General features: G+C 45.1%; 1 protein-coding gene and 1 non-coding gene across 2 annotated transcripts; one reads left to right on the top strand and one right to left on the bottom strand.

Moving 5' to 3' along the window:
* Nucleotides 1-3661: 3661 nt before the first annotated feature.
* Ganab (glucosidase II alpha subunit) lies at nt 3662-23662 on the bottom strand. The gene is made up of 25 exons (XM_071616108.1): nt 23601-23662; nt 19107-19211; nt 18828-18936; nt 18301-18428; nt 13926-14105; nt 13396-13461; nt 12540-12609; nt 12280-12367; nt 12097-12193; nt 11204-11384; nt 10358-10511; nt 9906-10141; nt 9687-9813; nt 9503-9582; nt 9137-9280; nt 8909-9005; nt 7831-7932; nt 7403-7646; nt 6133-6197; nt 5873-5949; nt 5684-5758; nt 5406-5519; nt 5184-5290; nt 4927-5033; nt 3662-4794 (listed from the first exon to the last, which is right to left on the bottom strand). Exons 1-25 carry the CDS (start codon nt 23636-23638, stop codon nt 4685-4687), a joined length of 2901 nt encoding a protein of 966 aa, XP_071472209.1. The 5' UTR covers nt 23639-23662; the 3' UTR covers nt 3662-4684.
* LOC114100157 (U6 spliceosomal RNA) lies at nt 8237-8343 on the top strand. Its single transcript, XR_003583995.1, has one exon. It is a non-coding gene; the product is annotated as a U6 spliceosomal RNA (small nuclear RNA).
* Nucleotides 23663-23691: the final 29 nt, after the last annotated feature.

The following is a 23691-nucleotide window of genomic DNA, read 5'->3' as shown; positions in this document are numbered from 1 at the left end:
TCGACTTCCAGTCCCAGCACTTGAACATGGAATTGCATAAGGAATCCAGCCACTGCGCCCAGATTTTCTGTGCAGATTCATTCACGGCTCAGTGATAACATCCGTTAATAGTTACACAATACTTGTTATACCAATGAATGAAATCTAGGGCCTCCCCGGTTCCCTGGGTGTCTTATATAATCCTCACTGTAATCCTTAGATGGTATTGTCTCATTTTATAGATAAGAAACCAAAGTTGATAAAATTGGTGTTAATGCCATGGGGCAGTTTTCTTAAATACTCATCTCCAGAATATTGTTTCCTTTGACCCACTGGGTTTTGGGTTTTGTAATTTTTTTTTCCCCCAAACCTACTGTTTTTCAGCAGACTATTATGAGTCTCCATTTCAGGGAATTCAAGAATTGTTTCCTGAGCCAGGGAATTCCAGGAACACATCCTTTACCACCTCACAAGCATAAACCACCCTTAGCAGTCATTTTTCTTCAGAGACAAAGCAGGTTCTTGTGAAACAATCATGATCATAAGATGTGGTCAGTGTGGAAGATGCAGCCACCTGGGCGGCACAAGCCTGTAATCCCAACGGTTAGAGAGGCGGAGGCAGGAGGATTGCAAGATCAAAACCAGCCCCAGCAAAAAAGGAGGCAGTAAGCACCTCAGTGAGTCCCTGTCTCTAAATGAAATACAAAATAGAGATAGAGCTGGGGATGAAGCTCAGTGGTTGAGTGTCTCTGAGTTCAGTCCCACCCCTCCACCACCACCCCAAAAAAAGAAAGAAGCTATTCTTGTCACTAAAACAAAGGGAGACTTTAGTTTCTTAAGTGATACATAAAAATTGTATAAATGTAAGGGATACCTGATGTTTCAATACATGTATACATTGTGTAATGATTGAAATCAGGATAAGCCTTTCTTCTGTGATCATTTATTCTTGGTGAAAATACTCAAAAATATTTTGATTTCTTTTTCTTCTAAAAAAAATTTGTTCAGTACATTATCTGTAGTCACCCTACTATGAAATAAAATATCAGAACTTTTTCTGCTAACTACAATAGAGTTAAGGCAACTTCCCAGCTGGGTATGGTAGCAGCCCAGGTCTGTAATCCTAGCTCCTCAGGAGGCTGAAGCAGGATGGTGGCAAGTTGGTGGACAGCCTGGGGAATTTAGCAAAACCCTGTCTCAAAATAAAAATATGAGAAGAGCTTGGGATGTAGCTCAGTGGTAGAGCACCTCTGGGTTTAATCCCCAGTACAGCAAAAAATAACACATTTAAAAAAAAAAAAATCGAATTTCTCTCTCTCTCCCCCAAACCCCAATGTTATCTACCCCCATTTTAGGGCACATGGAAATTGAACCCAGAGCCTCAGACATACTAACAAAGTGTTTTAGTATTGAGCCAATCCCCAAGCCCTTGTCTTTGAAACAGGGTCTGGCTATGTTGCACAGGGTGAGTTCCTGGGCTCAAGCAAACCTACCACTTAAACCTCCATAGTAGTTGAGACTATGGGCTCTTGATCTTAACAATAGTCTGCTTTGCAGTGCTAGGGATTGAACTCACAGTTTTACACATGCTAGGCAGGTAAGTGCCATACACTGGGCTACGTGTCTACTGCCCCTCCAACAATGGGAGACTTAGTAGTACTGGGGATTGAACCCAGAGGTGCTCTACCACTAAGCTGCATCCCTAGCCCTTCACTTTTTTTTTTTTTTTTTTACACAAATGGAGCCCAACTTTTCACTTTTCTGGTTGTACATGATGTAGTCACACCATTCATGCAAGCATACCCAAAGAGTAATAATGTCCAACTCATTCCACCATCTCCCCCCACACCACCCCATCTACTCCCTCCCCTCTGTCCAATCCAAAGTTGCTCCATTCTTCCCTTGCCCTCCCCATTCCCTTACATTCCACTCCCCATTATGGATCAGCATCCACTTATCAAAGAAAACATTTGGCCTTTGATTTTGGGGGATTGGCTTACTTCACTTAGCATATTCTTCAACTCCATCCATTTACCTGAAAATGCCATAATTTCATTCTTCTTAAAGGCTAATATTCTATTGTGTATATATACATCACAGTTTCTTTATCCATTCATCTATTGAAGGGCATGTAGGTTGGTTCCACAGTTTAGCTATTATGAATGGAGCCGCCATAAACATTGAAATGGCTGTGCCACTGTAATATGCCGATTTTAAGTCCTTTGGGTATAGACAGGAGTGAGACAGCTGGGTCAATGGGTCAAATGATTCCAAAGTTTTCTAAGGAATCTCCATGTGTACCATTTTACAATCCCACCAGTGATGAATCAGTGTCTGTTTTCCCCCACATCATCACCAGCACTTATTGTTGCTTGAATCCTTGATGATTGCCATTCTGACTGGAGATGAAATCTGTCTTGATTTGCATTTCTCTTAATTGCTAGAGATGTTGAACATTTTTTTGTATATTTGTTGATTATATATCTTCTGTGAAGTTTCTGCTCATCTCCTTAGACCATTTATTGATTGAGTTATTAGTTCTTCTGATGTTAAGTTTTTGGAGTTCTTTATATACCCTGGAGATCAGTACTGCTGAGGGCCATTGCTAAGTAAGAATGATGCATGGCATGACCCAGGTCATTTGCAGTGTCATTGCATGTAAGGTGACCTTGCTCAAGGACCAGGGCGGATCCGGGTTTAGGGCGTTCCCGGTTTAGGACAATCCGGGTTTAGGGCGGTTCCAGGTTTAAGGTGTACCCTGCTGGGAACAGGGCATATCCTGCTGCCTCAGGCGCGCCTGCTCGTTGAGTCCCCGTTGAGTTCTGTTGGATTCAGAGTATTTGGGATTTTGCCCAGAACGTGATTTGGGCCCAGAACGTGGATTTCCCCAGAACGTGTTTGTAGAATGCTGGTGTGAGTTCGGGAATAAAGAATTGCTGTTTGAATCTACAAGGCTGTGAGTAGCTCATGATTTTGTGCCTAGCCAGACTGTGGCATTGTACTCTGATGTGCATGTAGTAAAAAGATTTTCTCCCATTCTGTTGGTTCTCTCTTCACATTGTTTCCTTTGCTGCAACACTTTTTAGCTGGAATCCATCCTATTTATTAATTCTTGATTTTATTTCTTGCACTTTAGGAGTCTTTTGTTAAGGAAGTCAGGTCCTAAGCTGATATGATGAAGACTTGGGCCTGCTTTTTCTTCTATTAAGTGCAATCTCTGGTCTAATCCCTAGGCCCTTGATCTACTTTGAGTTTTGTGCAGTAGCCCTTTACTTTTTTGAGGTAAGTTCTCCCTAAATTGCTTAGGCCTTAAATTTAAGACCCTCCTGCCTCAGCCTTCCAAGGAGCTGGGATTACAGATGTTGCCCACCACTCCAGGTTGGAAAATCATATGAAAGTGCTCTTAACTAAAGAGAAAGAGCCTCTGATGTGAGAACTTCTGACCTTATAGCTATTTCCATCCATGAGACATTAGCTCTGATCACAGCATTAACCAGGCCTACTAAAACCCAATGGCCTTGCTCAGCTTTGCTGTGAAAGTCATGCTATCTAGCAAGATGAAGGCAGCTCGTGCTTGCTCATTTTCCTGAAAACCAGGTGGCTTATGCTAAAATCAGACGAAAATGTCAGGCCCTTGGGCTCCTAGGGTATGTGCTCAGGCCACAACTAGAATTCAGACATCTAGAAGTTATTTATGGTTTATTTCTTTATTGTTTCTCCTTTTATCAAAACCTGTCACAGCTGGGGACCAAGTAAAAAAAAATTCCCACAAATATTTCCCCTGGTTCCCTGTTAGTTCTGCCCCAACCCCCCTACCCAGGGCCTCCGGCCAACCTTGGGCACACATGATCATCTCCCCCCACCCTCAGCCTTCTCCCAGCAATAAATATAGGTGACGTGATTCAATGAAATCACAACTGATTTCTCCATTTTGAATGCCCCAAAGGGACCAGAAGGGGGCAAAAGAAGTTTAATGCCCATCCTGTCTTAATTAAGGAGGCATGGAAACATTTTCCCCTCAAGGGACAGGGTAGGCTGAACTGCCCCTGCCAGAAATGCAGCAGCCCTAGAAGGAATTGGGGAGAGGAAAAGGTTGGGATGAAAGGGAAAAGGATGTTTTCCAGCAACTTCACTCCTTTGATCCATTCATTCATCCCTTATAGATAAGGGGTGGTCCCAGTGTAGAAGTGGGGCAGAGAAAGGGAAGAGCTGGCAGGGTAGAACCAGGAGGAAGAAATAAAAGGAGAGAGGGCATTTTGGTGGGGGAGAAAGGGAAGAAGAGGAGGAACCCTAAACCTAAAGTTCACTGTCCTCATCTTCTTCCAAGAAATGGCATTAACACACAAGAGGCATGAACGGAGAAGTCTGGGGGAAATTTAGGGCCCTTTAGGAAGGGAAAGGGAAAGGGAGGCAAGGACCCTGTGGTCCCAGGTCTTTGCAAGTGAGTGTGCTCCAGGAAGAGCCACAGGATGCTGGGGGGATGAAAGGAAAGACTTGGAATCAACAGAGCAGGAGAGGTGAGGAGGTCACAAGAGGAATTCAGAGCCCAAGCACAGTCCTCTCATCCTGTCCAGATGTTAGCAGAATCTGGGTCTTGGGATAAGAATTTTGAAGTCTGGGGAGGGTCAAACTCCAAGGCAGAAGAAAGGGCAGCTCTCACCACCACCACACCCTTCCCCCCTCAACCCAGAACACATCCCATTGGTTATCGCAGATGAATACTCCAGTCAGATGACACATTGACACCAGGCTTGCGCAGTATCAACACAGAGGTCTCAGGGTCATACTGGAAGGATAGATGGCTTTCAGGAGATCCTGGAGAAGGAAGAAGAAAAAGTTCCACGGTCAGCAGTGAGCTGCTTCCCTACAGACATACACCATCCCCAACCTCACCCATCTCGCCTCCACTTCCCCTCTCCCTAACTTGGGGCCAGGTCAGTCACTTACCTATTGTCTGAAGCACCACTGTTGCCGGCTTTCCAGCCCCCATTATCACCACCCGCTCAACCCAGACTGGTGTCTCAAAGTGGCTTTTGGGATCTGCTGAGCTGGAGGTGACAAAAACAAATGCCCACCAGGGGAAAAATGTCAGAGCAGAAAAAAGGAAACCCAACCAAAGTCAGGAGATGAGAAAAGAGCACAGTGAGCGATGGGCATCCCCAAGATCCTCCCCATAACCCTAAAAGGTACCCAGCTACCTGGAGACAAGTGTGTTGTCAGAGAACGAGAAATGACGCAGCAGGAACTCATGGCGATTCTGATAGTTAAATGTGTGCCCATCATCAAGAAAGAGCTGTCCTTGGGCCGTACCCTGAGCAGGAAGTAGGCAAGGTGAGTACCTGAGTTAAGAGGGAGCAAGGGAAACATCCCCAGGGGACTAGGAAGGCAAGCTGATGGTTGAGGTCACTCTTCGTGTGCGTACTCACCTGGAGGCTGAGTGCGACAAAGAGAGTGATGGGGTCATCTTTCATACAGTCTGAAGAACGCCGCACACGCATCCATCGAGGCACAATTGTCCCTCCACGTTGGAACACAGGGATCTAGGGCAAAAGCAGTGCTGGTCTTAACTCTCCCGCATAGACCCCACAGCATCTTTTACTCTTGTTCATCTGTGCTCACAAGTACTGAACCACAAAGCACATGTTGTCATCCCTTCTGGAAACTTATAAGCAGATAGAGCTAGCAACTAAGCCGGCATACTCACACTGCTTAGAGTTACAGGCAGGTAGAGAGTCTGGGGACCATGATGCTTCTGGTAGCTATGAGTGTCATACCACACCTGTGGGTAATAGAAGAGATAAGATATTGGGTCACACAATGCACAGGGACATCCACCCTGTTTGCTTTCTTTGGCCTTCAACATCTTTCCCCACCATGTACTTCCATAACTCACCTCCCCTTGGCCAGGTAGGTAGACCTGCACACCATGGGCCCCAGCATCTGACACGGGGTGAACCAGTAAGGCATCCCCTAAAACACACCAGAATCAACATGGCACTAAGGGGATCGGTTCCCAGGCCAGAGAACACCAAAGCACCACCCTGCTAATAATAGCCACACTCACTCCTCCCTCCCTGGGCCTCTGCAGACATAGGTCCACAAGTGCTTCTCAGCCACAGCCCAATCCAACACTCTTGTCTTCCCATTTCTCACCAAGCAGAAACTGATCATCTATGCTGAAGGTGGTCACATCTTGAGGATACTGCACCCACAGGGGCCTAGGAAGTAAGTTGAGAAAAGAAAGGAAGACACCTGCCATTAAACAGAAGTCAACAATGTTGCCCGAATAACTGGCAATGAGAATAGCACAGGGGTAAGATCCAAGAGCTTGCAGCCAGACAGTGCATTTGGGGTTCAGGTCTCGACTATGCAATCCCACCTTGTCTGTTCATTTCAATTCCTATCCCACCTTCCCGCCTCCACTCTTCTGCCAACCATTCTGCATAGCAATTTTCCAGAGGTCTCCTGGCACATCAATGGGTTCTTCAGAATCGGATCATATTTTCCTCTATAACCTCAACTCTTACCTCTCCCTCTGGTTCCCTACCCAAGCTCACTGGCTTTTTTTTATTCCTCAAACAAAACAAACTCATTTCCACTTAAGATATATATTTTTTAAAGGCTAATTTTTTTAAACTTAACTTTACTTATTTATTTTTTTATGCGGTGCTGAGGTCCAAACCCAGTGCCTCACACATGTGAGGCAAGTGCTTTACCACTGAGCCACAACCCCAGCCCTAGATTTTTTTTTTATACTGAGGATTAAATCCAGGAGTGCATTACCACTGAACCACATTTCCAGCCATTTTTTGAGACAGGTTGTCACTAAGCTGCTTAAAGCCTCACTAATTGCTGAGGTTGGCCTCGAACTTGCAATTCTCCTGCCTCATCTCTCAAGCCACTGGGATTACAGGCACAGGCCACCACACCACAAATGGCTATACTTTTTTTTTTTTTTTTTTAAACAAATGACTATACTTTAGAATTTTTTTATTTTGGTACCAGGGATCAAACTCAGGGGCACTCAACCACTTAGCCACATCCCCAGCCCTATTTTGCATTTTATTTAGAGACAAGGTCTCACTGAATTGCTTAGTGCCACGCTTTTGCTGAGGCTGGCTTTGAACTCGAGATCCTCCTGCCTCAGCCTCCTGAGCCAGTGGGATTACAGGCCTGTGCCACTGTGCCCAGCAAGACCTTGCCATTCTTGGGAATTTATTGATATTATTCATTCCCAATAATCTCCCCTTCACTCTTGATCTTGAATTTCCCACTCACTCTGGCTCCCCTCAAAGTGTACAGCTGGGAAGACACAGAAGAACCTTTACAAGGTTGTGCTGAGTGAAGAAAAAGGCCTCGAGATGCAGCCTGGACCCCTGTCTCCCACCCACCTCAGTCCACTCTACCCAACTGAGTGTCTCACCTCATGACAGGAAACCCTTCACGATGGGCCTGATAGAAGAGGGTGTACCAGAAGGGCAGCAAAGAATATCGCTGGCCTAAGGCATCTCGGATTATCTCTTGGTACTGAGATGGCAACAGCCATGGCTCTCGCCGCCCAGTGTCCAAGTGGGCATGAGCCCGGAAGAATGGCTGATAGGCACCCATCTGGTACCAGCGTACAAGCAGCTCTGGTTCTGGATTCTTGAAGAATCCCCCCACATCAGCTGAGAGAGGGGAGGGAAGGAGCAGAATAGAAAAAGAAGGTAAAAGAGAGAGATGTTGTCTGAGGAGCTTCCCAAACGTTCTCCACCCTCCAGACTCTTCAGCTCTCTGCTCATGCCTAGGTCTTGTGCCCTCTATTTTGCCCCTCTGCCACCAACCAAGGCCCCAAATTCCTCCCCCTCTTACCACCACAGAAGGAAAGTCCCACCAGCCCTAGGCTGAGACACATAGGGATAGTGATCTTCAAGTGACCCCACTCTGCAGTGTTGTCCCCTGTCCACACAGCTCCTGAGGAAGACAAGAGGGAAGGAGCTTGTAACATAGAGAAGGTGCTCAGTATTCTATACAGGTGACATCTCTGACCCGCCACATCTGCTCTGGGGCCCCAGGATCCTCTGAAGATGCAGAGTTCACAGGAATACTTAAACAGGGTGGGGCTGTATCTCAGTGGTAGAGCATTTGCCTAGTATGTGTGAGGCACTGGGTTGAATCCTCAGCACCATATAGAATGCCTGCCTCACATGCACAAGGCCCTGGGTTCAATCCCCAGAACCACCAAAATGAATAAATAAATAAATAAATAAAAATTCTAGTGCTCACTTTGGCAACACACATACTAAAAGTGGAACAATACAGAGATGATTAGCATGGCCCCTGCGCAAGGATGACACGCAAATTTGTGAAGCATTCCATATATTTTTTTAAATATTTATTTTTTAGCTGTAGTTGGACACAATATCTTTATTTTATTTATGTATTTTTATATGGTGCTGAGGATCTAACCCAGGGCCTCACACATGCTAGGCGAGTGCTCTACCGCTGAGCCACAATCCCAGCCCAAGCATTCCATATTTTTTATGACACTTAATAAACGTGTCTTTAAAAAATTTTTTTTTTTTTTAAATGAACACTTGAACAGGAACTGAATTTCCCACTTACTCTGGCTCCCCTCAAAGTGCACAGCTGGGAAGACACAGTGTGCAGCTCGCCAAGAACCAGGCCCAGGCCAGGGGTCCTTCACATCATTCTGCCACGGCTCTCTTCTCCAAGTTTGTTTGTTACATTATTCATTTATTTATTTGGTACCAAGGAGTGAACCCTGGGTACTTAACCCCTGAGCCACATCCCCAGCCCAGTTGCTTAGGGCCTAGCTAAGTTGCTAAGGCTGGCTCTGAACCTGTGATTCTCCTGCCTCAGATTCCTGAGCCACTGAGATTATTATAGGTATGTGCCACCACACCTGGGTCTTTCCTCCAAATCTTACCAAAGCGCTGGGAGCCAGCGAAGAAAGCCCTGCTCAGGACGAAGGGACGTTCTATGCCACCGGAGCGCTGTATTAACCCATCAGCAGTTGCCATGTGCTGGGTGGGGAGAATAGAGAAGAGGGGAAGCGAAAAGTAAAAGCTATCTCTCATCTGTTGGCAGCTGCCTGGTCCTCAGTCTCTGGGCCTTGTCTTCCCTCTTTCCGCCAACTCTCCTTTCCGCCCCTTACCACATAGAAGCCATAGATGTTATGGACGTCCCGGTGCTCCCAGCCCCCATAATGCTGGGCATCCTTGAGCATGGTAACCTCAGGACCATTGAACACAGATGGTTCATTCATGTCATTCCAGACATAGAGGTTGGGAGCTGAGCCCTGGGAATATAGGCAAAAAAGGGTGGACAAAGGAGAGAAAGAAGACAGAGTATCAGAGCAGAAAGCTCCTGGAATCTACAAAGATCTATTTTTTAGGGTTCTCCTGGGATCATCAAGGCCCCCCAATGCATTACAGGCAAGTAGCAAAAGCAGAATTGGCAAGCAGAAACACCTCAGGGAGATAGGGTGGGGAAAACAAATAAGAATTGTGGCCTTTCCTACCTCATAATTGTCAAAGCCAAACATGTTAGCCCACCAGGCTCTCATCACAGGATTAGTAAAGTCAGGGTAACCAGCTGAGCCTAGAAGGTAAAGGTGGCTCTCAATCCCTCAAGGGGCAAAAAGAGCCACCTTCCTATAACCCTGGCCTCCCAAATGCCTCTCCTTCAGCTCTTGGCCTGCCTACCTGGCCAGCACCAGCCCTCATAGTCAGAGCCATCCCGAGTTTTAACGTACAGCCCCTGGTTCCGCAGCTCTTCGTGAACTCGGTATCCAGAGTCTACCTTGATGTGGGGGTCCACAATGGCTACCAGCTGGGACAAGGAAGATGGTGGTCAGAGTTCTCCAGAACTAGCAAGTCTCGGCCTTACCCTGAGAAGACCAATCATGGCTGCAGTTCCCTTACCTTCCGCCTCTTGGAGGCCAAGTGCTCAAGCATGGTGAGGGGCTGAGGGAAGCGGCTGGGGTCCCAGGTGAAGTATCGCTTGCCATCAGCATGTTCAATATCCAGCCAGATGACATCACAGGGCAGGTTGTGATCATCAAAACCCTGATCCACTTCTAGCACATCAGCCTCATCCCGGTAGTTCCAGCGGCTCTGATGGTAGCCGAGGGAGAAGAGCGGGGGCAATGCCTGGGTTCCTGCGGATTCATTGAGGGGTGGGGGTCATAATGGGGATCAGGCCCCAACCTGGGGTTAAAGAGGACACTCAGAAATTGAGGAAGATATAAGCTTGTGGAAGGTTGTAGGGTGCAGGTTCAGAAATAGCCTGGGACTCAGGACTTTTGAAAAGTTACAGAATCAACCCTGTCAAGAAAACAAGGGCAGAAAAATGACAGTGGTAACATTACACACACCTGTGAGACTAGCATACTGCCGAAAAATGTCAAAGACCGAGGGTCCAAGTAGCAGGAAGACATCAATGATGCCACTCTCTGACATCCAGCGAACATCTGTCTGTGGGGTCTCCCCAGAGCCCTGCAGATAGTCTAGCATCTTCCCAAACAGGGTCTACAGCAACACCAGACAAAAGCAACAATTTTTCTCTGGAGTCATAGAGCTGGCCCCTAATATCTCACCTTGGTATGAGATTAAATGTCACTTCCTCAAGGAGGCTTTCCTGGCGCAGATATCTAAAGCAAGCCTGCCCCCGCCCCCCCACACACATTAAGTATTAGCACTTAACCACCCCTGAACTCATCTTGCCTTGTTAGTAGTTGAAATGTCTTTCTCCCTGAGAGTAAGGACATTTTTTTTTTTTAAGAGAGAGAGAGAGAGAGAATTTTTAATATTTATTATTTTTTTAATTTTCGGTGGACACAACATCTTTGTTTGTATGTGGTGTTGAGGATCGAACCCGGGCCACACGCATGCCAGGCAAGCGCGCTACCGCTTGAGCCACATCCCCAGCCTGAGTAAGGACATTTTCAAGCTTGGTAAGAACATGTCCCCCGCACCTAGAAGAGTGCCTAACACATAATGAACTAATAACAAGTGGAAACCCTTAGTCCAGAGACAGTCATGACTTTGCCATAAATGTGTCATCTGGAAATGACCAGGGAACTCAAGAAGCTTCCCAGAAGGCCCAGGCACCTTCTTTCAGCCAGTCCCCACCAGCCTCTCCATACTCATGCTCCCCAAATCCTGTTTTAAGGTTCATCAGACTCCCTCCCTCCTCCTCTCTTCCCTGCCTGCATTCTTACCTTCCCTGCAGTGTTAGAGGATATATCAACCCAGGTCTCAGCAGCATTTAGCCAGAAGATGCCCAAATCTCGATGAGGGTTGTGCGCAAGGAGCACAGGTACAGACCCATACAGGGCCATTGGGTTATCCAGTTCATACTGGAACACATCCAAGTTGTACAGGCGATACGGTTCCCCACCCCTGGTGGTAGACACACAGACCAGGCTAACAACTGGCTGCAGGCCACAGCACACACAACCCCCACCCCACAGACACAGGTGAGAGATGAAAACAGGCTCCTCTGGCCTTTCCCAAAAGAATAATTTTCTAAATATCAAAGGTGGCCCAGACACAGGATAAAATCCATGTTTGGAATATTCACCTGCATGCACATTTCCCAAAGCCCTGGCTTCCTTCCTTCTGCTCCTTCCTCCTCCCACATTTTTTTTTTTCTTTGCAGTACTGGGGATTGAACCCAAGGACACTTTATCCCTAGGCTACATCACTAGTCCCCACCCCCATTTTATTTTTTCATTTTTATTGGGGCAGGGTAACTGGGGATTTAACCCAGAAGCAATTTATAACTGAGCTACATCCCCCAGCCATTCCTTTATTTTTTATTTTGAGATTAGGTCTTAACCATATTGCTTACGGCTTCACTAAATTGCTGAGGCTGGCCTTGAACTTGCAATCCTCCTGCCTCAGACTCCTAAACTGCTAGAATTACAGGTATATACCACTGTTCCTAATATCCCAGTTTTTATTTTTTATTTTGAGACAGGGTCTCACTAAGTTGCCCAGGCTGGCCTCAAATTTGCCATCCTTCTGCCTAAGCCTCCGAACTAGCTGGGGTTACAGGTGTGCACCAACATGCCTGGCTCCTCCCACACGCAGACATCAGCATGGGACTCACTCAGTGACCTTCAGCCTCAAGTTGTCTGCATGCTCAGGGATTCCATACACATGCTCCATGCCTGGCAGAGAGAAGTCCAAGCCCACAGAAGTGGGGCCTGAAAGAAAAGAAAGGCTAAACTCTATAGCTTTTGCTTGGCAAGGACTCCCTGCACCCCTGCCCAGGTCTCTCCCAGCCCCTCACCATATGGCTTGCTGTCAGAATGAGTTTTGAATGTCTCCTCCCAGGCTCCTGGCTCATCTTTCTCTGCCTTCCCTTGAGTATCCTCTGGCTGTAAGAAGGAAAATGGACCACTACCCATTCATACACCGGCTCTTTCTTACCCAACTTGTTTTCTAGATCCCATCCATGATGGTGAGACTAAACTCAAGTTTCTTGTGGGCCTTCCCCCTCCAGCCTCCCAGCCAGCCCTATCATCCAACCACGCACCCACTCCGACTTGCCTCGTCACCATCCCCAGGCGTTTCCTTGGGCTGGGCCCCATCGCCCTCAGCGGGGTCTTTTGATCCTTGCCTGGAAGGTAGGAGAGCTGTCTGCTCCAATCCAGAGGGGGCAGGGACGAGGGGCTAGTGGAAGGAGGGGTAGGGGAATAGAGAGCCAAGGGTCCAAAGGAATGAATTGGAGGAAGGGACTGAATGTAAAGCTTGGAGAGGGACCCCAGTGAGCAAGTAAGTTTTCGAAGGATGGAGAAAGAACCAAGAAAGGGAAATGAATAAATGCTACCAAGAGGTGTCTTCCACACATGGGCCCAAATCACCAGCCTCTGCCAGCATCCCAGAAGAGACAGGCAGGGTGACTTAGGAGCCTGTATTCTGAATGTTAGTCCCAGCTCTGCTGCCTCTACAGATGCCCTCAATGCAGCTTAGGCTCCTGGCCTGACACAGGGTTTTGCAAAGAAAAGTGGGTCAGACCATAGCAAGCCTCTCCAAATACTTAGAGGGACTTCCAGAGGTTTTTACCAAACAATGTTCTCAAGGGCATCTAGAAAGCAGCTCTGCACAAAATCTCAGCTACATCTCAAATAAAAGTCAGGAATCCTAGGCAGCATCCCTCCACCCCTTGGCAAAGCAATAAGCTCCCTACATTCCTTAAGAACTTCCAGTACTTCTTTCTCCGGGGCGGGGGGTGGGGGGGCAGTCGGGGAATAGGGAACAGGGGCCCAAATACCACATCATGGGGAAATGGGGTTAGGTGAAGGGCAGGGCATGGAAAAGTTTGGGGGCATCTTCCCCAAAGGGTCAGAGTGAAGGGTGGGAAAGGGCAGAGGAACAGATACAGTACCAGTGGCCATGGATTTACCTAGAGAAAAGGTTCTTGATCTTATCCCATATGCTACCGAGCGTGAGACTAACTTTATCCGAGAAACTGGGGCAGGAGGAGATGAGTAGGGAAAGGGAAAAGGAGGCACAAAACCAACACAAAAACAGAAACATAAAAGTGAGTTTCAGTCGACAAACTTTCAGAGATGGGGGGAAAAAAGAAATCAAAATAAATAAATAAGTAAATAAAAAGGAAGAAAATAAACTTGGGAAATGTGATGATGTGAGAAGGGGAAGAGGGAGAGGCAGACCCAGGCAGGCCTCCCAGAGGAGGTGCCCAAGGTTCAGCTCAGGGACAAAAGTGACTGGCTCCTGGTCTATACAGGAAATGGAGAAAACTACAACCCAGGTCTGATTCCTACACTTCTTGATAAGTTCTCCCAGCCCCCAGCCCCTATCTGGCTATCCTGCCATCCAGTCTCCTCCCAGGAACCCAGTGCCAGATCCCACAAAAATCCCTAGGCTCTTTCACAGTAGGTGATTCCCTGCAGTCCCAACCCCTGCACTCACGGGACCCTGCGGGCCCTCTGGTGCTCAAACTCCATGAGTCCTCGGGCATTGACACTGAGCAGAAGGCTACGGTCCTCTAGCAGGTCAAGGCGGAACGGCCGTGCTGTTAAGATGATTTTGTAGGGTCCCTCAGCCACTGTCAGCTCCACACTATTGTCATCACGGCCAGATACAGAAAGCCTGGGAAAGAGATCAAAGGGGATATAAGCAAATACAAAGGGGCAAGAGAAGTCCTAACACTTCAAGAAAGGATCTGCTAAAAGCTATAGGCAGTGGGATAATAATGCCGGGACAGACAAACAGATTTAAAGAACCAAATAAAGAGCCAGGAAACAGACTCAACTATTCTTAAAACTCTGAAATGTAACAAGGAGGCAATGGCAGATCAGTAAGGAAAGGAGAAGAAAAAAATTAATTTTCCATATAGAAAAACAAAAACAAAAAAACACTTGTACCACTGTGCCCAGCTTAACACATTCTTACCTTGTTCCAGATACAAATATAAACTTCAGAAAGATTATGGATTGAAAACAAATTTTTTTTTTTTTTTGGTATTGGAGATTGAACCCAAGCCCTAGCATATGCTAGGCAAGGACTCTACCACTGAGTATCCTAAGTCCCATCACTTAAAATTTAATAAGCTTTAGAAAATATAAACAAAAATTTTTTTGACCTTGAGATAGACAGGAATTTCTTTTTCTTTCTTTCTTTCTTTTTTAAAGAGAGAGAGAGAGAGAAATTTTTTTTCAAATATTCATTTTTTAGTTTTTGGCGGACACAACATCTTTGTTTGTATGTGGTGCTGAGGATCGAACCCAGGCCGCACACATGCCAGGCGAGCGCGCCACCGCTTGAGCCACATCCCCAGCCCATCTTTCTTTTATTTATTTTTTTGAGACAGAGTCTTATTATGATGCCCAGGCTGACCTTGAACACCTGGGTTCAAGTAATCCTCCTGCCTCTGTCTGCTGAGTAGCTGGGATTACAGGTGCATAATCCCATGCCGGGTTGAGATATTAAAACACAAGGCATAATGTGCTAAGACCAGAAGGTAAAAAGACTGAAACATCTTAAGTAGAAATTCCTAATGTTAATGTTCTTATTAATCCACCTAAAGCCAGGTATGGTGGCACACACTTGTAATCCCAGTGGCTGAGGCAGGAGGATCTCAAAGTCAACACCAGCCTCAACAACTTAGTAAGGCCCTAAGTAACTAAGTGAGACCTGTCTCAAAATAAAAAAATAAAAAGGGCTGGATATGCAACTCAGTGGTTAAGTGCTCCTGGGTTCAATCCCTGTCAATAAATAAATAAATACATATGTATATAAATAGGGATGTGGCACAGTGGTTCAGAACCCCTGGGTTCAATCCCTGGAACCCTGATATCAAAGCAAACAAACAAACCAAAACAACCCACTTAAACAAGTGGAGTTGGTGGTACACACCTGTATTCCCAGCTCCCTGGGAGTCTGAGGCAAAAGGATCTCAAATTCAAGGCCAGATTGAATAACTTAGCAAGACCCTCAAAATAAAGCCAAAAAGGGATAGGCATGTAGCTCAGTGGCAAAACATTTGATCAGCAGGTTTAAGGTTCTGGACTCATTCCCCAGTACGGCAAACAAAACAAACAACACCTTTTAGAGTTATCAAGAACAAGGAAAGTTTGAGAAGTTATCTCAGTCCAGAGCAGCCTAAGGAGATATGACAACTAAATGTCACACAGAATCAATGGAAAAGGACACTAGGTAGAAACTAAGAAAATCTACATACAATATAGATTTTGTATATATTGTATATACAGGGACAGACCAATAATGCATCTTTGGGCTGGGGTTGTGGCTCAAAGGTAGAGCACTCGCCTACCATGTGTGAGGCACTGGGTTCCATCCTTAGCACCAAATAAAAATAAAATAAAGACATTGTGTTCATCTATAACTACAAAATAAATACTTAAAAAAATGCATCACTGGGCTGGGGATGTGGCTCAAGCAGTAGCGCGCTCGCCTGGCATGCATCCTCAGCACCACATACAAACAAAGATGTTGTGTCCGCCGATAACTAAAAAATAAATATTAAAATTCTCTCTCTCTCTCTCTTTAAGAAAAAAAAAAGCATCACTACCAATTCATTAGGTACGATAAATGAACCACGATAATATTAACAATTATTAGGGCAAATAATTGGACAAATATTATGAACAATATTAACAATAATTAATAATTAAGGTAAATTAAGTACAGGGAATATGGAAATACAATAGCCTGAAATTTGTGATCCTACTACCTTGGCCTCCTGAGTAGCTGTTATTACTGACATACACTATCATGCCCAGCTCAAGTTATTTTGTTTTGTTTTGTTTTTGTGGTTCTGGAGATTGAACTTAGGTCTTTGCACATGCCAGGCAATGCTCAAACATTGAGCTACATTTCCAACCTTCAAGTTTAATGAGCAAAAGTTGTAAACTATCACCTCACAGAACACTAAGCCAGAATGACAAATATATGAAGAGATACACGATTTCATTAATAAACTGGGAAAGACAACCAAGTCAAGCCCACTACATAATACAATTTTATACACCTATTTTACGGATGAAAATTAAGTCCATTCCTACCAAGTGTTGGAGAAGACATAGATTAGTGAGGCCACTTACAAATTGTTGGTGGAAATGTAAATTATTAAACAAACTGCTTTGGTTTTATCTTTGGAAGTTGATCATTTCCAAACTATACAATTCTGCAGTTCCTCTCCTGATCTATAAATCAAAGAGAAACTCCTGCCAGGGACAACAGGAGATATGTACAATAATGTTCACACCCACACTTTGGACAGTTAAACAATGGAAACAGCCCAAATACCTATCCACATAGAAATGAATAAATAAATCCAAATATATTCATACAACATAATACAGCAGTAAAAATGAACTAGACCTATATGCCACAAAATTAAAGTTATGTGAAAAAAGGGAATCTCAGAGAAGCATCATCACAAAACCTCTAAGATGTTTTTCTATAACACTCAAAATCACATAATTTACTGCTCAGGCATATGTATCTATGCATGTATTTATGTATACATGTAATATAAGAACAAAAACAAGGGAATAATAAACTTCAGAATAACCATCAACTTTCGGGAAGAGAGTTAACAGTATAGGATGGTTAAGAATCTGATTAGGTTGGGTGGAGAGTTTATACAGTTTACGAGGTGAAGAGTTTATTATAGTATTTTCTTTTACTTTTTAATTTTTTTGTAGTTATAGATGAACAGAATGTCTTTATTTCTTTAATGTGGTGCTAAGAATCAAGTGCCTCACACAAGCTAGGCAAGCGCTTTGCCACTGAGCTACAGCCCTAGCCCATATTACAGTATTTTCTAAATGAAGTACCCAAAAAAGTCATATATGGAACAATGATAACAGTGCATTTTGACTCAAGAAATTGAGTAATACTATTCTGAATAGCTGAGGAAAACAAGGAAAAGGAAGGAAGAAAGGGGGAGAAAATGGGGGAGGAAGGAGGGACAGACCAATGAACGAACCAGAGAAATAGCACATTACTAGAGTAAGGTCTGTGCTTTGTTTATTTCTTCTTGTGACACCACACCTAGCCCAGGCCAGCCACAGAAGAGGGAGCAATACCTTTTGCTGAATGAATGAAGACAAAGAATAAAAGAGGGGGCTGGGGATGTGGCTCAAGCGGTAGCGCGCTCGCCTGGCATGCGTGCAGCCCGGGTTCGATCCTCAGCACCATATACAAAGATGTTGTGTCCACCAAAAACTAAAAAATAAAATATTAAAAAATTCTCTCTTTAAAAAAAAAAAAAAAGAAAGAAAAAGAATAAAAGAGAGCAGGGGGAGGTGGCACATGCCTGTAATCCCAGCTACTCAGAAGGCTGAGCCAGAAGGACCACAAGTTTGAAGCCAGCCTCCAAAATAAGTGAGATCCTGTCTCAAAAAAATAAAATAATAAGGGTTGGGGTTGTAGCTCAGAGGTAGAGCCCTTGCCTAGCAAGTGCAAGGTCCTGGGTTCGATCCTCAACACCACATAAAAATGAATAAATAAAATAAAGGTATTGTGTCCAACTACAATTAAAAAATAAATATTTTTTAAAAGTAAAAAATAAAATTATATAAAATTGAATGGGCTAGGAATGTAGCTCAGTGGTAGAGTGCCCTGGGTTCAATTCCCAGTACTGAAAGACAAAAAAAAAAGAGTGGAAACAAATAAGTAAAACAAGGCATAAGAACAAATAGGTTAGGAATGTACTAAGTGATAGAGTACTTCCGTAGCATACACAAAGTTCTAGGTTTCATCCCCAGTACTACCAATAAACAACAAAAGAGGCTGATGTTTCTCAGGAAAAACTTACCGGGCCGTGGGAGGATCAGCCACCAAAACATCTGGAACACGGTAACGGAGCCGACGGGGCTCCAGCTCATCAATCCTGATCCGAGTCATGTTCTTTTGAAGCCCTTGGAGCTCCAGCACCAGCAATACCTAAGGGGAAAGAGGTTTGGATGTGGAGAAGGGGGAGGGGTTATATCATACAAAGTCCTGTAGACCCAGGCCCTCCTAGGAGCCCTTTGCCTGAGGGGCCTGAGATCAGATTTCTTTTTTTTCTTTTTTTTAATTTTTAATATTTATTTATTTATTTATTTTTTAGTTTTCGGCAGACACAACATCCTTGTTTGTATGTGGTGCTGAGGATCGAACCCGGAGCCGCACGCACGCCAGGCGAGCGCGCTACAGCTTGAGCCACATCCCCAGCCCGAGATCAGATTTCTTCACCAAGTAAAAGTCCCAAGATTTGGCCAACACAGGAAGTTGGCTCCAAGTTTCTCCCTTCCCAATTACCCCATAGCCATTTCCCCACAAATCTTCCTTGTGTTGCCTGACCTTAGTGACCTCGTGGATCAGATGGACTGTAAGGTCATCAGGACCAAGCTGCAGAGTTTCTAGCAAGGCACGGTAAGGAGAGAGGCCTGGCCGTATACTTCGTTGCCGCCTGCCAAATGCAATGGTTGAGAAGTAAGGTGGGAGGGCACCCCAATGTTCTAGGCACCTTTATCACCTACAGTGCCCTTAGGCTACCCATCTGCCATAGACACTTCTCACATCACACTACTTGCACAATCACACACTACTACTCAATCCACCCTCCCAGAAATGACATACTTGCAGAAGGAACTCTCTTCACAAGTCTTAAAGTTGCTTCTATCCACAGCAAAGGTAATCCCCAGGCAGACTCCTAAACATGCAAGTGCCAAACTTGCCCAAGACCTAGGGAGAAAAAGGATAAAGAGGGCACAATCAACCTGAGAGTCAGGAAAGGCCCCACCTTCCTGTCACAGCTTTAGAAAGACAGCTTTGGAAGTGGGAAGAAGGACAGAATCATATTAAATAGGAAAGAAGACAGAGTGAATACAGGGTAAAGGGTCAGGCCTGGGGAGATGACACACCAAAACCTTGTCTTCAAAAGCTAGAGGACGAGCTAAGGATGCAGTTCAGTGGTACAATGCTTCCCTACCATGCACAATCCCCTGTACCACAAATAAAATAAATAAAGGCAGAGAAAGTGAGCAGAGAGCATCTTTGGCCTTGAGAAGCCCTGTTATTGCCTCTGGTTACATCAGACTCTCCTGGAAAGAAACAGTAATAGCCAGTCCCAGAGGAAATAGTGGTAAGGAGTGTGAATTAGAGAAGCAAAGCAAGCTACACCTTTCTATTTTTTAGTACTGAGGACTGAATCCAGGGGTGCTCAACCTCTGAGCCACATCCCTGGCCCATTTATTTATTTATTTATTTTTAAATATTTTGTTTAGAGACAAGAGTCTCACTGAGTTGCTTAGTGTCTTACTAAATTGCTAAGGCTTGCTCTGAACTCGTGGTCCTCAGGCCTCAGCCTGGGATTATAGGTGTGCACCACCGTGCCTGGCCAAGCTATGCCTTTCATGAGGAAGGCATCAGGTGAACCTATAAAATAAAAAAATGAAAAATGAGGCCTATGGATGTGGCTCAGTGGTAACGCACTTGCCTAGCAAGTTCAATCCCTAGTGCCCCCCTTACACACACACACACACACACACACAAAGGGGGAAGATAAAGTAAAACAGTAAAAAAACAGAAGAAAAAAGGTTTAAAGGTATCTTCTTAGCTAGACTACTGGTCACAATTCCTAGGGTCCTAACTTCTCTAGCACCCTAGGCATCCTGTTCCTCTAATCTCTATTTTTGCATCTTTAAAATATGTAATCCAAGCCACTCAGGAGCCTAAGGCAGGAGGATTCCAAGTTCAAGACCACCCTCAGCAACTTAGGGAGGATCTTGGGGATTTAGTGAGACTCTGTCTCCAAATAAAAAATAAAAAGGTCTGTGGAAGTACCTCAGTGGTAAAGCATCTCTGGGTTCAATCCCCAGTACCCCAAAAAACAAGTCACCACTATCACTACCTAAGGCTTAAAAGAAGGTAAAACAGTATCAAGTCCTAATGTACTCTCCGGGACTAGTTACTTTGTATCCAAGCTTTCAATTGGCCTATAGTTTTTAAAGTATCAAAGTCCTGGACTCATCCTCAGAGATTATTATATATTTTGCTTGGAGTGGGGCCTGAGCCATCAATTTGTCTATTTTCCAAATTTCATACAGGACCTAAGTTTTATGACCCTTGCCTCCCTCTCCAACTTCATCTTTCTTTTCACTTTCCCCTTTTATCACTTTGCTCTGAGCTACACTAGAGTTCTGACAGTTCTGAGAACATAGCAAGCTCCTTTTCTGCACAAGGCACAGGGATTAGAAGAAAAATATAATGGGAAGGAAAAAATTATGAAGTATGGATGTACCCTCCTTTGCTCTCATCACTAAATCTGAATACAGTTCAATTTTTTTTCTTTTTTTCTTTTTTTTTTTTTTTTTTTTTTTTTTGTTACTGAGGATGAACCCAGGAATGCTCACTGAGCTACAACCTCAGCTCTTATTTAGACAGGGTCTCACTCAGTTGGTTAAGGCCTCACTAAGTCACTGAAGCTGGCCTCAAACTTGCAATCCTCCTACCTCAGCCTCCCCAGGGCACCAGCAGCACAAGCATAAGCTACTACATCTGGGCATCAGGTTTTGTTTTGTTTTGTTTTTGATACTGGGGATTCAACCCAGGGGCACTTGACCACTGAGCCACATCCCCAGCCCTATTTTGTATTTTATTTAGAGACAGGGTCTCACTGAGTTGATTAGCGGCTCGCTTTTGCTGAAGCTGGTTTTGAACTCACGATCTTCCTATCTCAGCCTCCCCAACCCCTAGGATTACTAGCCTGTGCCACCACGCCCAGCTGGGCATCAGTTTTTTAAAAGGTCCCTGACTGAAGTGATGGCATGCTCCTACAGTCCCCAGCTACTAGACTGAACCCAGTTCTGCCTGACTCTGGGGCCTATGTACTTCAACACAGTGCACACTACAACACATTAATCACAGGTAGGATGAATTGTCTCAAGGAAGGCCTGTCTCAATGAGGACTATCACCTCAAGGTTCTCAATATGCTTAAATGAAAGACACAGGACTAGCAGATTTGTTTAAATTATTTGAAGGATATATTCATCTATTCAGAGAAAACACTAAAATTTGAGAATTTCTCAAATTTTAGAATTAAGAAACATATGCAGTGCTTTTTTTTTTTTTTTTTAACTTTCTTTAGTTGTAGATGGACACAATGCCTTTATTTTATTTATTCTTATGTGGTGCTGAGGATTGAACCCAGTGCCTCACAATGTGCTAGGAAAGTGTTCTACCACTGAGCCACAACCCCAGCCCATACCTGCAGTGCTTACTAAATGAAGATTATCAATCTTTGGATTTGCTTTTTTATTTTTTGTGGTCCTGGGGATCAAACTCAAGGCTTTGTACATGCCAGGCAAGCACTCTAACACATCCCCAAACTTTAATATGTGTGTTTTAAACATGTTCTCCCCACCGCAGTACTGAGAATTGAACCCACTGAACTACCTACTCAGTCCTTTTTATTTTGAGACAGGGACTCACACTAAGTTGCCTAAGCTGGCCTCAAACTTGTGATCCTTCTGCCTCAGCCTCCTGAGTATTAAAGATGCTCTCCGGATGACTCTGATGTGAGCAGTCCAAAGCACACTCTCTGGGAAGTGTTCCAAAGAGGGCAGGGTGAGACAGAAGGACACAGGTTTCTTCTAAGCAATATAACTCTGCAATTTATAACAACATAACTAAAGGCAGGGCCTACTATACACATTGTGGGTAGCATTAATCTCAGTATCTGCTTGGAAGCTAAAGGCAAAGAAAATTACCAGAGGACTAGAGATGTAGATCAGTGATAGAGCACTTGCCGAGCATGTGAGAGGCCCTGAGTTCGGACCCCAGCACCACAAAGTTAAAAAAGAAGAAAATTACCAGAATGGAGACCACAGGACACAGTAAGCTCTCTAGTGTCAGAATTTGCAAGGCAAGCACTCTACACCAGGTCTGTCAAAAAACTGAGGAAAGTGCTAGGCACTGGGTGAATAGGCCAAGTAGAAATAATTACAAGTAAAACAAGCAGAAGAAATGTTACCAGAAAACTCAACAGCAAGACATGCAGCCCAAGTCCTAAGGGGTGACTACCTAAAGGCACATTAGTAGCCCAAAGCAGCAGTCATCAGTTCAGCGAATTACATACTCTGTTGGAGCCAAACTAGAGCCCTATTTCCAGTCTATATGATCGATTTGGAGAGATGCCACAGGGAGGTTTCTAAAGGACCTCTCAACTATGACCTGTTGAAAGGTCCTAAGGATTCAGGGATGCCTTGGACATCTCAAACAAGAGGTGTTCACAAGCCAAAGTTAAGAATGAGCTGCAGGGCAATTTACACCTGCTGTTTCAAATCACAGGCTTCTGAAGTTTATGATCCACCTTTTCTTCACTACTGCAGGCGGGCAGTACTATACAGCCTCTTCAACCTCACTACATCCTTTAGGTTCTGGTAAACACTTTGTGGAGCTGATGTGTTTAGAACTTTTTTTCTTCTTCTTCTTGATATTATAAACTCGAAAGAGCAGACCAAACTATTCGATTACATGTTGTGTTTGAGCAACATCGTCCAAACAGATTATGAACTTACTGGATCCTGCCCCAGCCATACCCAGCAATCGTGGGCAAGAATTAGCCAGGGCTGGTGCCCACGTGAAGACAGACAACGGCAGGGCTGGGAGTAGGAGGGACAAAAAGGATAATACAGGATGTACTACTGGCCACGGTGCTTCCTGCCCGGCCAAGAGGTAGGACAACAGGCTGCTTTCCCTGAAGCCCGACTGTGCCTCCTCCCCCCATTCTACCTCCCCCGACGGCCCTGCGCACTGCAGGAAAGAGGCAGCGGCGCTGACCGTGGCGAGCCACCAGGGCAGAACTTCGACTGCGAGCGGCCAAGGCCAAACAGAGCACATAGCTGCGACCTTTTTGAGCCGCCGGGCGAGAGCTGAGAGCCCCAAAAGCAAGGGCTGCCAACGACGCGAGGATCTACCGCGGAGAAGCAGAAGGAGCCTGAGGCCGCCTCCAGAAGGATAAAGGGCTGTCGCAAGGCCAGGAATGGCAGAGAGACAAACAGAAAAGAACAATAACGGGCTTGGGGTATCTAGGAGCGTCTGGACGTGCCCCCGGGTTCCCGGCTCCTCACCGCCTCCTACGCGCCGCCACTGCCGCTACCGCCGCCATCTTGTGCCGGGTTTGCTCTTTGACCCCGAATTTCCCCACCCCCTGCGCACGTT

The sequence above is a fragment of the Marmota flaviventris genome, chromosome 9 (assembly GCF_047511675.1).
Source record: "Marmota flaviventris isolate mMarFla1 chromosome 9, mMarFla1.hap1, whole genome shotgun sequence".
NCBI classification, from domain to species: Eukaryota; Metazoa; Chordata; class Mammalia; order Rodentia; family Sciuridae; genus Marmota; species Marmota flaviventris.
The sequence above is the reverse complement of the archived record's forward strand: the minus strand, read 5'-3'. Positions and strand labels throughout refer to the sequence as shown.